General features: G+C 40.4%; 1 protein-coding gene across 3 annotated transcripts in view; it reads left to right on the top strand.

The window, feature by feature from the left end:
• Window positions 1-16,021, top strand: part of LOC141084632 (cadherin-9-like) — a 453,456-nt gene that overhangs the window by 327,823 nt on the left and 109,612 nt on the right. For all 3 annotated transcript variants that reach the window (XM_073569460.1, XM_073569459.1, XM_073569458.1), the window contains one exon: window positions 10,513-10,700. In XM_073569460.1, the coding sequence (XP_073425561.1) occupies window positions 10,513-10,700 (188 nt within the window). The remainder of the gene's footprint in view (window positions 1-10,512; window positions 10,701-16,021) is intronic.

Below are 16,021 nucleotides of genomic sequence, written 5' to 3'. Positions count from 1 at the left end.
TAGCAGCGTACTCAGGACAAATTGGAAAACAACTTTTGGGGTCCAATTTCTCCTGGTACCCTTGGGAAAATAAAAAAATGGTGACTAAAAGATCATGTTTGTGGAAAAAATACGAATTTTTTATTTTCACGCCCGGGCGTTGTAAACTTCTGTGAAGCACTGGGGGGGTCAAAGTGCTCACCACACATCTAGATAAGTTCCTTGGGGGGTCTAGTTTACAAAATGGTGTCATTTGTGGGGGGTTTCCACTGTTTAGGTACATTAGGGGCTCTCCAAAGGCAATATCACACCCGCAGACCATTCCATCAAAGTCTGCATTCCAAAACGTCACTACTTCCCTTCCGAGCCCCGACGTGTGCCCATACAGTAGTTTTCTCCCACATATGGGGTATCAGCATACTCAGGACAAATTGGACAACAACTTTTGGGGTCCAATTTCTCCTGGTACCCTTGGGAAAATAAAAATATGGTGACTAAAAGATCATGTTTGTGGAAAAAATACGAATTTTTTATTTTCACGCCCGGGCGTTGTAAACTTCTGTGAAGCACTGGGGGGGTCAAAGTGCTCACCACACATCTAGATAAGTTCCTTAGGGGGTCTAGTTTCCAAAATGGTGTCATTTGTGGGGGGTTCCACTGTTTTGGTACATCAGGAGTTTTCCAAACGCGACATGGTGTCCGATCTCAATTCCAGCCAAAAACGTCAAATGGCGCTGCTTCCCTTCCGAGCTCTGCCATGCCCCCAAATAGTGGTTTACCCCCACATGTGGGGTATCAGCGTACTCAGGACAAATTGCACAATAACTTTTAGGGTCCTGTTACCCTTGGAAAAATAAGAATTGAGGGTGAAAAGATCATTTTTGTGGAAAAAATATGATTTTTTAATTGTATGGCTTTATGTTATAAACTTCTGTGAAGCCCATGGGGGTTCAAAGTTCTCACCACACATCTAGATAAGTTCCTTAGGGTGTCTAGTTTCCAAAATGGTGTCATTTGTGGGGGGTTTCCACTGTTTTGGTACATCAGGGGTTTTCCAAACGCGACATGGTGTCCGATCTCAATTCCAGCCAAAAACGTCAAATGGCGCTGCTTCCCTTCCGAGCTCTGCCATGCGCCCAAATAGTGGTTTACCCCCACATGTGGGGTATCAGCGTACTCAGGACAAATTGCACAATAACTTTTAGGGTCCTGTTACCCTTGGAAAAATAAGAATTGAGGGTGAAAAGATCATTTTTGTTGAAAAAATATGATTTTTTAATTGTATGGCTTTATGTTATAAACTTCTGTGAAGCCCATGGGGGTTCAAAGTTCTCACCACACATCTAGATAAGTTCCTTAGGGGGTCTAGTTTCCAAAATGGTGTCATTTGTGGGGGGTTTCCACTGTTTTGGTACATCAGGGGTTTTCCAAACGCGACATGGTGTCCGATCTCAATTCCAGCCAAAAACGTCAAATGGCGCTGCTTCCCTTCCGAGCTCTGCCATGCGCCCAAATAGTGGTTTACCCCCACATGTGGGGTATCAGCGTACTCAGGACAAATTGCACAATAACTTTTAGGGTCCTGTTACCCTTGGGAAAATAAAAATTGGGGTGAAAAGATCATTTTTGTGGAAAAAATATGATTTTTTAATTGTACCGCTGTACGTTATAAACTTCTGTAAAGCCCTTGTGGGTTCAAAGTTCTCACCACATATCTAGATAAGTTCCTTGGGGGGTCTAGTTTCCAAAATGGGGTCACTTTTAGGGGGTTTCCACTGTTTAGGTACATCAGGGACTCTCCAAACGTGACATGGCGTCCAATCTGAATTCCAGCCAATTTTGCATTGAAAAAGTCAAACGGCTCTCCTTCCATTCTGAGCTCTGCCATGCGCCGAAACAGTCGTTCCCCCCCACATATCAGGTATCTGCGTACTCAGGACAAATTGCACAATAACTTTTGCAGTTCAATTTCTCCTGTTACCCTTGGTAAAATAAAAAAAATTGAACCTGAAGTATTTTTTTTATGAAAAAAAGTTAGATGTTCATTTTTTTTTAAATATTCAAAAAAATTCCTGTGACGCACCTAAAGGGTTAATAAACTTCTTGAATGTGGTTTTGAGCACCTTAAGGGGTGCAGTTTTTAGAATGGTGTCACTTTTGTGTATTTTCTATCATATAGACCCCTCAAAGTGGCTTCAAATGTGATGTGGTCCTAAAAATAAAATGGTGTTGTAAAAATGAGAAATCGCTGGTCAACTTTTAACCCTTATAACTTCCTAACAAAAAAAAATTTTGGTTCCAAAATTGTGCTGATGTAAAGTAAACATGTGGGAAATGTTAGTTATCAAGTTTTTTGTGTGCCTTATCTCTGTGATTTAAGGGCATAAAAATTCAAAGTTGGAAAATTGCGAAATTTTCAAAATTTTCGCCAAATTTCCGTTTTTCTCACAAATAAACGCAAGTTATTTGAATGAAATTTTACCACTAACATGAAGTACAATATGTCACGAGAAAACAATGTCAGAATCACCGGGATCCATGGAAGCGTTCGAGAGTTATGACCTCATAAAGGTACAGTGGTCAGAATTGTAAAAATTGGCCCGGTCATGAACGTGCAAACCACCTTTGGGGGTGAAGGGGTTAATTTACACTTTTTATAAATTTATCTAGATTTTGCCAATATATTGGATGGTTCCTGTATGCTTGATAACATCTCCTTGGAGACTTTCCATATTGGGATTCCACTGATGTGAATATTCAAGTGGTTGAAACAGACCCTATTTCTGGCTCGTATGAATAAGAAGAAGATTATGAAAATCAAAGATGTATATTTTTATATCATAAGAATTTTATTTACAAGCATTATTGCACTTTATATTGTAACTCACAAAATAGGATTTACTAATGTCTTAATTTCATGTGCATATTTCACAGTTTATAATGTATATTTTGAGTATATTGTGTATAAGTATGTCACGTTATTAAAACATGTATTAGTTCACTTGAATTTAAATATTTTTTGATTATAGTACACTGTGTATCACTTATCCCACATGCCTTCTTTTCATTAGTGCCTTTGAGTTAATGCGTTATATCCCTGCATAGTGCGCATCTTGGATCTGCTAGATCGTTTATCACTTAGCGTTGTTAGTAAATGTGGAACAATACTGCCTAGTGCGCATGTCTGGCATTGTCTTCTCCGACTGTCGGGTGAGGGGACACTAGGAATCTAGTGCGCGTGCGCGGTCACCATGATGGCGTGACGCGACTTGATCTCCACGGCCACAAACCCGCTGTCAGTTATCTGGAGGGTGACGTCAGTGGCACATGCGCCGTAATAGGAAGGAAGCGGCATCACACTCCACAGAAGGTTGGCATAGTAATTAGATGACGCACATTACCATTAGTGATTCTGATTGGTTAGCCATCCTATTTAACGTGCACTCACCCTGCCCTATGACACGCCTCCTGACGAAGAAGCGAAACGCACGTTGGGGCAACATGGAAGCCAGAGCGACCATTATACCTCATGTAAGTGCCCGTATGAGTTTCTCCTGATATTTCAGATTTGCTTATCTCTTAAATGGTTTACTGGGGGATTACCTGCTAAGTGCCATAGGAATATATAATTATTAGTGGTTTGAATGAAAGTGGCACTCATATATGTATTTGCATACAGGCTATGCCTGATGGAGACTAAAGGCTGTTTTCATGTGAACACGTTTATATATTTATTTTGTTGCACAAGCACATGTGGGTATGGCATTTTTACTATTTAGTATTAAGCTATAATTTTGCTGTATCTAATTACAGGTTATACCTGTGTATGAAGAAATTTATAGGTTAATTTTATTGGATTATTGGGCACACTTGCAATATGGCTCCCTGTTTAGATTGCAGTATTCTTGATATGTTATTTGTAAAGAGAATAATTTTGGATATTTTTTCTGCAGCATATTGTGCATAATAAAATTTGTAATTTGGCAATTTAAACTATCTTTCTTGTTGTGTTTAACATGTGTACAAAGAATTTTTGCCCTTGACTTGTATTGGGTTTCCCATGTGTTTTTATATTATCCCCGTGATACACAAGCTGGCCAAAATGTTGTTGAGCAAACTTTAAACATGCTTGATCATGCTTTTTGTTCATCAATGGAGTCTTGCGTGGAGAGCGTGCATACAGGCCATGGAGTGCAGTACTTCTAGTTTTCTTTGAAACAATTGTACCTACTGATTTCAGGACTTTCTGCAGCTCTTCAAAGGTGGTTATTGGCTCTTGGACAACTCTTATTCTTTTTACTCCTCTGTCTCAAATCTTTAGTGAAACACTTGGTTGTGACTGCTTTGTGGTGAAATTATGTTTTTTTCCACTTCTGGAAGATCCCAACAGTGCTCATTGGGATCTTCAGTAGTTTAGACACCTTTCTAAAGGCCATGAGTTTTCACTAAGTGTCATGATTGATTTATAATTACTGATGGATTTCAGCTGTTGTAATGGCTTTCTGCACCTCACTTTGTTAATTCGTTCAATTCTTTTTCCCTATGTCATTTCTAATTATAGTACAAAAATTAATTTATGGACAGCTTTGATTATATTTACTTGCCTCTAGATATTGGATGAGTTGTTGCTGACATCTGATAAGAATTTCATGTGCCATGCTCTTGGTTTCGAACTCTTGAACCTGTGTTTTGTGGTCAGCTTCCCTGTCTTCAGCGCCACAGGAGACACACTTTTTTCCAGGTGTTTAGGTTCTGCTATACTGGCTACAGTCTGTTTAGCATAACACAGGTGATTTAATTTGTTTGCCCTATCATCTTTCAGGTGCGGCTTTATATTCTCTCCCCCTGCTGGCATTTCCTGATGGTGATATTCTCATTTTGATGTTCAGTCATTCTGCTGTAATTTAAAGCCAATCAGTGTAATTCCAACTAGAGTTTATCTCTTTTCTGTTCCTGTTCTTTGCTCTGCTCCTAACTTCTGTTTCTCTTTAGGAAGTAGGCAACATATGCATATATGTTGCCAATTTCATTTCCTGCATTGTTTTGCCTATATATTGTTTATGGCATAGCATATGCAGGTGGCCTGATAAAAGACAAACTTAGTCCTACAATTGATAAAATCACTACTGTCAAATGATTCTCCCGTGACACTGTTGGAACAGATTTAGTTACTTTTAAGTTGGAACAGGCCACACAACTGCTGTATCTAAAATAGCCTTTGGGTTTTTCTGGTGGCTTAGCAAAGGATAGGCGAACACCTGAACGACATTCAAAATAAGAGTGATATGCCAATTAATAAACATGTGAATTCCCTTCATGGGGGTAAAAAGTATTCTCTATTACAGGCATTGACTGTATTAAGATGAATATAAGAGGGAAAATCTTGATAAAAACTTACAACAAGAAGAAATCATATGGATATTTTGACGCCAAAACAATGGCCTCTTTGGGGTTAAATGAGCTGCTGAATTATGCCTGCTTTATCTAGGACCCCCATATCCCTATATTATGCTGATCCCTAATCCATAGAGCTCTGGGACACATTAATTATGTCACTGTCTATGAATAAATACTTCTCTAATTCTTTGAACCACCATTGCTTGTCCAAACATGTTCATGTAAAGAATCTGACCACTTTAAATCAGGTTTATTGTAGGCCATCCGGTTGATTACCTATGAGTATCTATGTTGAATCTATCAAGACCCCAGAAATAAGAGTGTCTTCTTTCTCATTGATATCTTTATTATGAAAAAGTGTAATTATTCAAAAGAGCCTCTTCTGGTCTGGAAAAAGAAAAAGTATCTATTAAGAAGAAATGATGGGTTATCATATCCCCCTTTCTTCCAAAATAACTACAGAAGCAGACTGTGTGGAGATATATGGAATTTTGATCCCTTATACTCATATTTATGCTTTTTCTCCATCTGACTCCTTAATTATCTGCCTCCATTCCGCTTTTCTTAACCTTCCCACCTCTTTTCTCCCTATTTAGGGGACAAGCAAACATAAGGAGTAACAATATAGACCATAACTACTAACCTGAATAGGGGAATTATAGCTATTGTCAGATACAATATCCACACTAGAAATTGTATGATAACATATAGAGGTAAATCTGCAGACAAAATTCAACATTAGGTTGCTTTGAGCAGCCATGACATCCCATAGAAAGGTATATCTGTGAGATGTGCACAGTGCCATGACAACAGTTGAATACATTGGTCACATGATGATCAGAGATAGTTAATATGTGACCGGATGTGAGACATCGGGCTTAAAGCTGGGGTATGACCCCCGCCTATCTGTACTACGACAGCCCACCTTAACTACGTCAGTCGTGACACTTTGTATAGGGGAGTAGATATGTGAGAGATATGCAATGTAATGACAATGGCGGAAAGCATCGGACACATGGTAACCAGAGGTAGTTAACACGTGACAGGATGTGAGGTACTAGGTTTGTAGCAGGGGTTTAATCCTGCCTACCTATGTTACATCAGACCCACTGGATGATACACGGTCAAAAAAAATGAGGCAAACATAGGCTGTGAAACATGCCAGTGTGAATAGATGAATATGCAGAGAGACGATAAAAGATAAGTATGGGGACACTACAATATAGCAACTGGTTGAGAAGAAAACCCCGCCCCACACACCCCCACCTCAAAAAAGGGGTTCGACACCCTTAGAGAGAGGTAAACCAATCTAGTTAAATCAAGAGAAGGGATGTGTGGCTTATCTCCCCAACTTTTGATCACAAGGGTGATGGCACTCTGTACCCTATAGGAGTACCAGCCACTGTGGGTCTACTTGGAAATTTTGAGACACAAGACACTTTATAAGCATGGAAACACTTTTATTTTGTGCTATCTCATTCTGGAGCAATCCAGGCTTCTCCCAGCTGGTGCCTTTTCCAACAGTAAGTACACTCCCTTGATGACTTCTCCTAACGGAGAAATAAATGCGTCGGGAGGGATTTTTCATTAAGAATAAGATATACTTGGGTATTGCCCTTGTTAGGGCAGGAGTCAATGCAAAGGGTATGACAGGGCAGAATGAGGAATGTCTCAACTGAGAACGTCTCGACTAATGATACAACCTGGATGCCAGTCTGCATGTGAATTGGGTGATATCAACACTTTTTTCTACTTTTCTCTGTTCTTTATTTCACAAGTGCATTTATGCATTTGTTTTTTCAGTCCTATTATTATTGTTCAGGTATCAAGGAAATCTATTTGCATCCTATTGACATCCTATCACTCATAGTGGAGAGATTAACAAGTGTTCAGTGTCAATCATTACCTCCTGACATTACAAAGAGCCCTTTTTGCACATATAACCACTTTGTCTAATGCATATGAGTTTTTAAATATATAAATAAAAGTTACCGTTTAGTAACATAGCCATGTATCACACTATCTGAAAGGTTATGGATTGCAATATGTGAACACAATCAGAACCTATACAGAACTAGACTTCTCACTGTACAGGAATACAGTACCTTAACTACAATCAGTACACGAGTACATTACCAAAACCACCCACAGTATAGAAATACATTATCAAAACCATCATCAGTACCTGAATTCAACATCTGAATCACCATCAGTAAATTAATTTATCATCAAACTTGGTACAGCAATCAATTGTAATGTCAGGTCAGGTACATATACAATTGTATTGCATGAATCTATAACTTGAAGTAAGGAGATATTTGGAATTGTTGTTAAGAGGAATCACCAGACTGTGAACCATACAGGAACAATACTGATGATATGGTATTCAACATGTATCACAAATAAACATTTACATCCAGATAAGAAATGTTCTTTGTGTTTTCTGCTCCATCTTCTCCAGATGCCATGATGAATTTTCATATACACAGTTCATCTCTCTAAGTTTCATTCTTCTCTACCATGCTGTAGCACATCCTAACATGGTGCAATGTCCAAATTTCTTTTTACACCATTAGTGGCATTTTACCTAGACCATATTATCCCACTGTATAAATTTACATAAATGTAGATCATAGATATGATCCTACTTACACAAATGTTATCCTTAATTTAGTGTAGTTTAGTTATACAGCACACTTCTCAAAACCCCTAAATATTCAGGCACTCTAATCTACAGACATGACATTCTCACTTTGTGTTCATTCAGATCTGTCTCATTGCATTATTGTGAAATTTTTACTGTTGCTAACATTACATTGCATCATTGATGTAAGATTTATAAGCTTTGCTCTGCTTAAACATGGGTGCATTGATCTAATGCAATGGCGACGTGATGCTAGAGTATTTGTATGATTTGTGATATTAGATCTAAGGAGACTGTTCTGACTTTAATGAATATTGTGATTTCATGTGGTAGTTGTTTCCTGGATAAATTAGAGGAGTGCACTTTATGTACAACATAGTATTATATGGCATTTAGAGTCCTTTTATAATAATATTTTATTACAATAAGAGATCATTTTGTTTAGATTATTCAATTCTTCAGTGATGTGTACTTTTGCAATATGTAATACACCAGCATTTGCTCATTAATTTTTCATGTAAAGTATTGATTAATTACTCCTGGGCAACCAGTAAATGATAAACGACTTGCTAGTTCACGTTCTACGCTGAAATGACATTCGAAAACATCACTGGATAGTAGAGCAGCTGCACCCAATCATGCATTTGTCTGGGCAGGAAGCTGGTTATCAGACACAGCCAAGCTCCCAGTTTATTACCATCTCTCTCTGCTCCTAAATCAACGTAGACACAGTGCTAAATAAGCACTAAAGGCCCCGTCACACACAGCGATATCGCCAGTGAGATCGCTGACTTTGTGACGCCACAGCAATCTCGCCAGCGACATCGCTGTGTGTGACATGGATCAGCGACCGTCCCCCCTGCCGGGTATCGCTGATCGCGCACAAACATCCTGGGCCATTTTTTGATAGTTGGTCTCCCGCTAGCCAGCAAGCATCGCTGTGTGTGGCAGTGAGAGACCAGCGATCAGCGACGCTGGTTTCCAAAGTAAACAGCGGGAATCTAAGAGCCGCGCGGCTCTTGCTTACCCACTGTTTACCTTGGAAACCAGCATGCACACTGGTTTCCAGGGTAAACAGCGGGTATCTAAGAGCCGTGCGGCTCTTAGATACCCACTGTTTACCTTGGAAACCAGCTTGCTCACTGGTCCTGATCGTTGGAGGAGCTGTCTATGTGACAGCTCACCAGCGATCAGCCTAACTATGTCCCAGCGATCCCATCCAAGTCGGATCATTGGTGGGATCGCTGGGACATCGTTATGTGTAACGGGTTCTTTACCGGCAGTTCTCCTGGCAAGTGGTCATGGGATTAATGTTTCTAAGGAGGGAACAGGAGGTGACAAGTCTTAGGAAACTCAGATCTCTGTAATGGAGCCTGGAGGCTGCATTTCCAATGTCTTTGGGTCTAATATACCAGCCCAATTAGAGAGGAAATTTGATTAAAAAAAACGTATTTAAATATTAAAAATGCCCTTAAAGGTCTTTTGTGACTTTATGTGAAATGAATGAAAAATAAATCAATAATGAATAAATATATAAAGAGTATGCAATAATTAATAATAAAGCACACTGCTAATCCAAATCATTGTTAGCCTGTTGAAAAAAATATGTGCCCAATATATAAAATGTAAAGAAAACAGAAACACATGTCCTTTATTTTCCCACCGATACCACCTAATGTCAGCAAAAAAAAGACATCATGAAAATAGCATAAAAATGAAGTCCAAGTATAATCAAAAAAAGTGAAAATAATTTGAATATATGATGTTTACTTTATCATGTATGCCAAATAATATATACAGTATAAAAAGTGCCACATGTCATATTCCTTTCATGCCAGACATACATATTTAATTGATCTCATATTAAAACTGATCATTGCAGTAATTAAAAATATTACTGTGTGAGAGGCATGTTTTAATATTACTGCATGATAATTATGGGTCATGAATTCAAATCTATTCTGGGTTGTGAGACAGAACCTCTAAGAATATCTTCATACTAAGAAAGGTCTTTTGATTGTGAGAATGTTGTTTTTTGATTTTGCTTCTCGTAGGAAAATATTATTGTTTCTTTCATAGCAATGCTATAATTTTACCATGCACGTCCAAAAATTACCATGTGGTCAGATCCTGAAACATTTTAAAGGTTGCATTTACATTTTGCATATTTTTTACATCATTTAGAAACTAATAAATACAATTTTCAGAAACAATGAGTTTGAATACAATCTTAGGCTACATTAGATACAGAATTTTAATCAAGTTTTGCTTCATTATTTGTATGTCAAGACCAGGAATAGAACATGAACGCAGGAACAGTTTATTGGAAAGAAATACACCACTTTTAAGTTTTCTACCCAATCCTCTATTCAGAATACAAAAATTGCTGGAAAATTCTGCCTAGCATTAAGTTATGCTAAACAAGCCTCTTTATTGTTATATTTGGTGTCTATGACAATCACCTAAAAGCAAATATTGTTTATTTGTTACAGGTATCTACCAATTTGTGGCATCTGAATCTGCAGCTATAGGAACAGAGATTGGAAGAATAAAAGCTGTTGATGCCGATGTGGGTAAAAATGCAGAAATTAAATACGTTATCACTGATGGAGATTCCAAAGATTTATTTGAGATCACCACAGACCTGCATACACAGGATGGAATTATAATGGCTAAAAAGGTTATTATTATATATTATTATATATACAATGATTACAATATAATATTTTATGCAACATGGCTACATGCAAAAGTGTTTTAGATTTAAATGGGGTTGTACACTACTGAATCAACCCCTTTTTTAATAAAGTAGTTTCCCTTTTAAAATAAATATAACAGAAGCTCAACTAACTGACAGTAACTTACAGGTTGTGAAAAAAGTTTGGAAAATCCAGCAACTGCAAAAGTAATAAAACATCACATTTATTGGTAGATCAGAACATGAAAAAGAAAAAATTAAAAACCATGATAGTATAACGGTCAATGCATTAAACGTTAAACCAGCTCTTAATCATGATTTTATTATGTATATATACACTCACTGGCCACTTTATTAGGTACACCATGCTAGTAACGGGTTGGACCCCCTTTTGCCTTCAGAACTGCCTCAATTCTTCGTGGCAGAGATTCAACAAGGTGCTGGAAGCATTCCTCAGAGATTTTGGACCATATTGACATGATGGCATCACACAGTTGGCGCAGATTTGTCGGCTGCACATCCCTGATGCGAATCTCCCGTTCCACCACATCCCAAAGATGCTCTATTGAATTGAGATCTGGTGACTGAGGAGGCCATTTGAGTACAGTGAACTCATTGTCATGTTCAAGAAACCAATCTGAGATGATTCGAGCTTTATGACATGGCGCATTATCCTGCTGAAAGTAGCCATCAGATGTTGGGTACATTGTGGTCATAAAGGGATGGACATGGTCAGCAACAATACTCAGGTAGGCTGTGGCGTTGCAACAATGCTCAATTGGTACCAAGGGGCCCAAAGAGTGCCAAGAAAAAATTCCCCACACCATGACACCACCACCACCAGCCTGAACCGTTGATACAAGGCAGGATGGATCCATGCTTTCATGTTGTTTACGCCAAATTCTGACCCTACCATCCGAATGTCGCAGCAGAAATCGAGACTCATCAGACCAGGCAACGTTTTTCCAATCTTCTACTGTCCAATTTCGATGAGCTTGTGCAAATTGTAGCCTCAGTTTCCTGTTCTTAGCTGAGAGGAGTGGTACCCGGTGTGGTCTTCTGCTGCTGTAGCCCATCTGCCTCAAAGTTCGACGCACTGTGCGTTCAGAGATGCTCTTCTGCCTACCTTGGTTGTAACGGGTGGCAATTTGAGTCACTGTTGCCTCTCTATCAGCTCGAACCAGTCTGCCCATTCTCCTCTGACCTCTGGCATCAACAAGGCATTTCCGGCCACAGAACTGCCGCTCACTGGATTTTTTTTCTTTTTCGGACCATTCTCTGTAAACCCTAGAGATGGTTGTGCGTGAAAATCCCAGTAGATCAGCAGTTTCTGAAATACTCAGACCAGCCCTTCTGGCACCAACAATCATGCCACGTTCAAAGGCACTCAAATCACCTTTCTTCCCCATACTGATGCTCGGTTTGAACTGCAGGAGATTGTCTTGACCATGTCTACATGCCTAAATGCACTGAGTTGCCGCCATGTGATTGGCTGATTAGAAATTAAGTCTTAACACACAGTTGGACAGGTGTACCTAATAAAGTGGCCAGTGAGTGTATATATACACATATATATATGTATATACAGTATATATATCTAATATATAAAGCTCAACGTGTGTGTGTGTGTGTGTGTGAGTGTATGTGTGTATGTATGTATGTATGTCCGGGATTGGCATCTGCACCGTCGCAGCTACAGCCACAAAATTTGGCACAGTCACACGTCTGGACCCCAAGAGCTTCATAGGCTATGTTGTGAAGCAAATTTTTCACTCCGCGCATTCCAATTCACCAAACAATTTTGCCCCTATGTATATAATTGGGAAAAAGTGAAAGGAAAAGTGTTGGAGGCAAATTGACAGCTGCCAGATGTGAATAAGGGGGACTTAAAGAATGAGACCAATGGCGCCAAAGAGTATATACCGTACAGTTGCTAAGGTGGGGCCCTGACATGGGATACTCACCACACACGGGGATATGAACACACACACAAAATGCGCCACACACTACCACGTGCTTCAACACATATACCACCCTCAGCACACATTTCACCACACATACACCAACCTCGCCACATAAAAGTCGAAACACAAAAGTCACCACTCAAAACTCGCCACACTGTCCCAGAGCTGTTTAAAAGATGAAAAATGAGCTGTGATTGGTTGCTATCAGCAACAGTTTTCTTTGTAGACAGTTGTGGTAACTGAGGCCTATTATTCTTATCATTTCTATGGTCCTTCTGTAAAGCTGGAAATAACACAATTTATTACCATGCCAACACAGACCACCCTCTGACACAGACTGCAGGGCGAGCCCAGTATCACACAGGATAGGATTAGATGCACGGCTCAGCAGTCCGTATCACACAGGATAGGATTATGCAAAACACAAGCCGCGGAGACACCATCACATGTTTCTCAACACAAGCAATGACTAGCCAGGTCTTTCCCCAGGAAGGAACAACCACGGGAAGGGCAGTCTCCAATGAAGGAAACCACCTATGCCAAAACATGGTATCCATCCACAGACAGCTGTTTCAGGGGCATTGCTCTAGAGATGGGGGCATTTCTCTAGAATCACTGCGTTGAGAAACATGTGATGGTGTCTCCGCAGTGTTGGATGTTGATCTCCATGAGTTCATTCATCCTCATTTTTCACAGTCTTCTACTAGGCATTGCTCCTACTGGCCAGTTTCCTACTCCACACTGATGAGGGGCAATACCCCGAAACAGCTGTCTGTGGATGGATACCATGGTTTGGCATAGGTAGTTTCCTTCATTGGAGACTGCCCTTCCCGTGGTTGTTCCTTCCTGGGGAAAGACCTGGCTAGTCATTGCTTGCATTGAGAAACATGTGATGGTGTCTCTGCGGCTTGTGTTTGCATGTTTTTACATATTTCCCATAAAGGGATGGGGCATTGCTCTAGAATCACTGCATTGAGAAACATGTGATGGTGTCTCCGCAGTGTTGGATGTTGATTTCCATGAGTTCATTCATCCTCATTTTTCACAGGAGAGGATTAGACACATGGCCCAGCAGGCAGTATCACACAGGATAGGATGAGATACACAGCTCAGCAGTCAGTGTCACACAGGATAGGATTAGAAACGCGGCTCAGCACACACTGTCACACAGAATAGTATTAGATACGCAGCTCAGCACACAGTATCACACAGAATAGTATTAGATACACGGCTCAGCAGACAGTATCACACAGAATAGGATAAGATACACGGCTCAGCAGTCAGTATCACACAGGATAGGATTAGATGCACGGTTTTTATGTGCAATATAATCATTATAATTTGCTATAACTAACCACAGTTGGCTATTATGCCCAGGCAATGCCGGGCTCTTCAGCTAGTGTGTGTATATATATATATATATATATATATAGAAGTAGCGGTGTCATTCAGGTAGGGGATACTCACTAGGCAGCGAACAAAACACATCCGGCACCGTATTTTCCATAAGCTCAGAACGGTCCATGCGGTTTATTAAACACCATAAACCATGACCAGCAATATATAAACGGCATAGCGTCCATGACAGAGCTCACTCTGTTAGCAATGTCCAATACGCAGGCTTTTTAGCCTCACAGTTATATCTCACCCCGTCAGGGTTCTCTCATGGCTGCTTCTCCATACTGCAGACATTCATTCCCTCCAGGGAACTCTCAGGCACTTACAGCCATTAACCACAGCGTCCACACGTGCTGTCAGGCAGGAAGCCCCATCTCAGCGGGACCTTCCACACTGGACCAACCAGGTCCCAGCATTCACACCCATGTGACCTACCCTGGCCACATTATATGGTCCATAGCCACGCCAACTGGGTCACATGACTCTGACCTCATCACAGGTCCTTCAAGCCTTTACACACTCTTTACAATAGTGCTTTAAACACACTCCTGGGTGGGTTTGTAGGTAACCAGGCTGACCCATCTCTCTAGTTACCTGGAGACTTCTCCCTTACACATTGAAACAACACCTCAGCAGTATCACTGCTGATCAACACATAAGTCCCCATCCCAAAGCCACCCACTTTGAGATACATAACGGCCATTCAGTATTCTGCCATTCATCCTTTCTCCTGGGACATCCACACAGTGCCCCCTAGCGGACTCAGTGGTTCCTACACCACAATATATATACTGTGTATATATATATTTATATCTAATATATAAAGCTCAATGTGTGTGTATGTGTGTGTGTATGTCCGGGATTGGCATCTGCACCATCGCAGCTACAGCCACAAAATTTTGCACAGTCACACATCTGGACCCTGAGAGCGTCGTAGGCTATGTTGTGAGGCAAAATTTTTACCCCGTGCATTCCAATTCACCAAACAATTTGGCCTATTATTCTTATCATTTCTATGGTGTTATCGTCCTTCTGTAAAGCTGGAAATAACACAATTTATTACCGTGCCATCACAGACCACCCTCTGACACAGACTGCAGGGGGAGCCCAGTATCACACAGGATAGGATTAGATACACGGCTCAGCAGTCAGTATCACACAGGATAGGATTAGATACACAGCTCAGCAGTCAATATCACACAGGAGAAGATTAGACACATGGCTCAGCAGTCAGTATCACACAGGATAGGATTAGATATGCAGCTCAGCAGTCAGTATCACACAGGATAGGATTAGATACACAGGTCAGCAGTCAATATCACACAGGATAGGAATAGATACACAGCTCAGCAGACAGTATCACACAGGAGAAGATTAGATACACGGCTCAGCAGTCAATATCACACAGGATAGGATTAGATACACAGCTCAGCAGTCAGTATCACACAGGAGAGGATTAGACACACAGCTCAGCAGTCAGTATCACATAGGATAGGATTAGATACACAGCTCAGCAGTCAGTATCACACAGGATAGGAATAGATACATGGCTCAGCAGACAGTATCACACAGTTTAGATACACAGCTCAGCACACAGTATCACACAGAACACACATGGTATCCATCCACATGTGATGGTGTCTCCGCAGTGTTGGATGTTGATCTTCATGAGTTCATTCATCCTCATTTTTCACAGTCTTTTACTAGGCATTGCTCCTACTAGCCAGTTTCCTACTCCACACTGATGAGGGGCAATACCCCGAAACAGCTGTCTGTGGATGGATACCATGTTTTGGCGTAGGTGGTTTCCTTCATTGGAGACTGCCCTTCCCATGGTTGTTCCTTCCCGGGGAAAGACCTGGCTAGTCATTGCTTGCGTTGAGAAACACGTGATGGTGTCTCTGCGGCTTGTGTTTTGCATGTTTTTGCATATTTCCCATA

Source organism: Dendrobates tinctorius, unplaced genomic scaffold (assembly GCF_039654945.1).
Source record: "Dendrobates tinctorius isolate UK_male_01 unplaced genomic scaffold, ASM3965494v1 ptg000025l, whole genome shotgun sequence".
Lineage (NCBI taxonomy): Eukaryota > Metazoa > Chordata > Amphibia > Anura > Dendrobatidae > Dendrobates > Dendrobates tinctorius.
The sequence above is the reverse complement of the archived record's forward strand: the minus strand, read 5'-3'. Positions and strand labels throughout refer to the sequence as shown.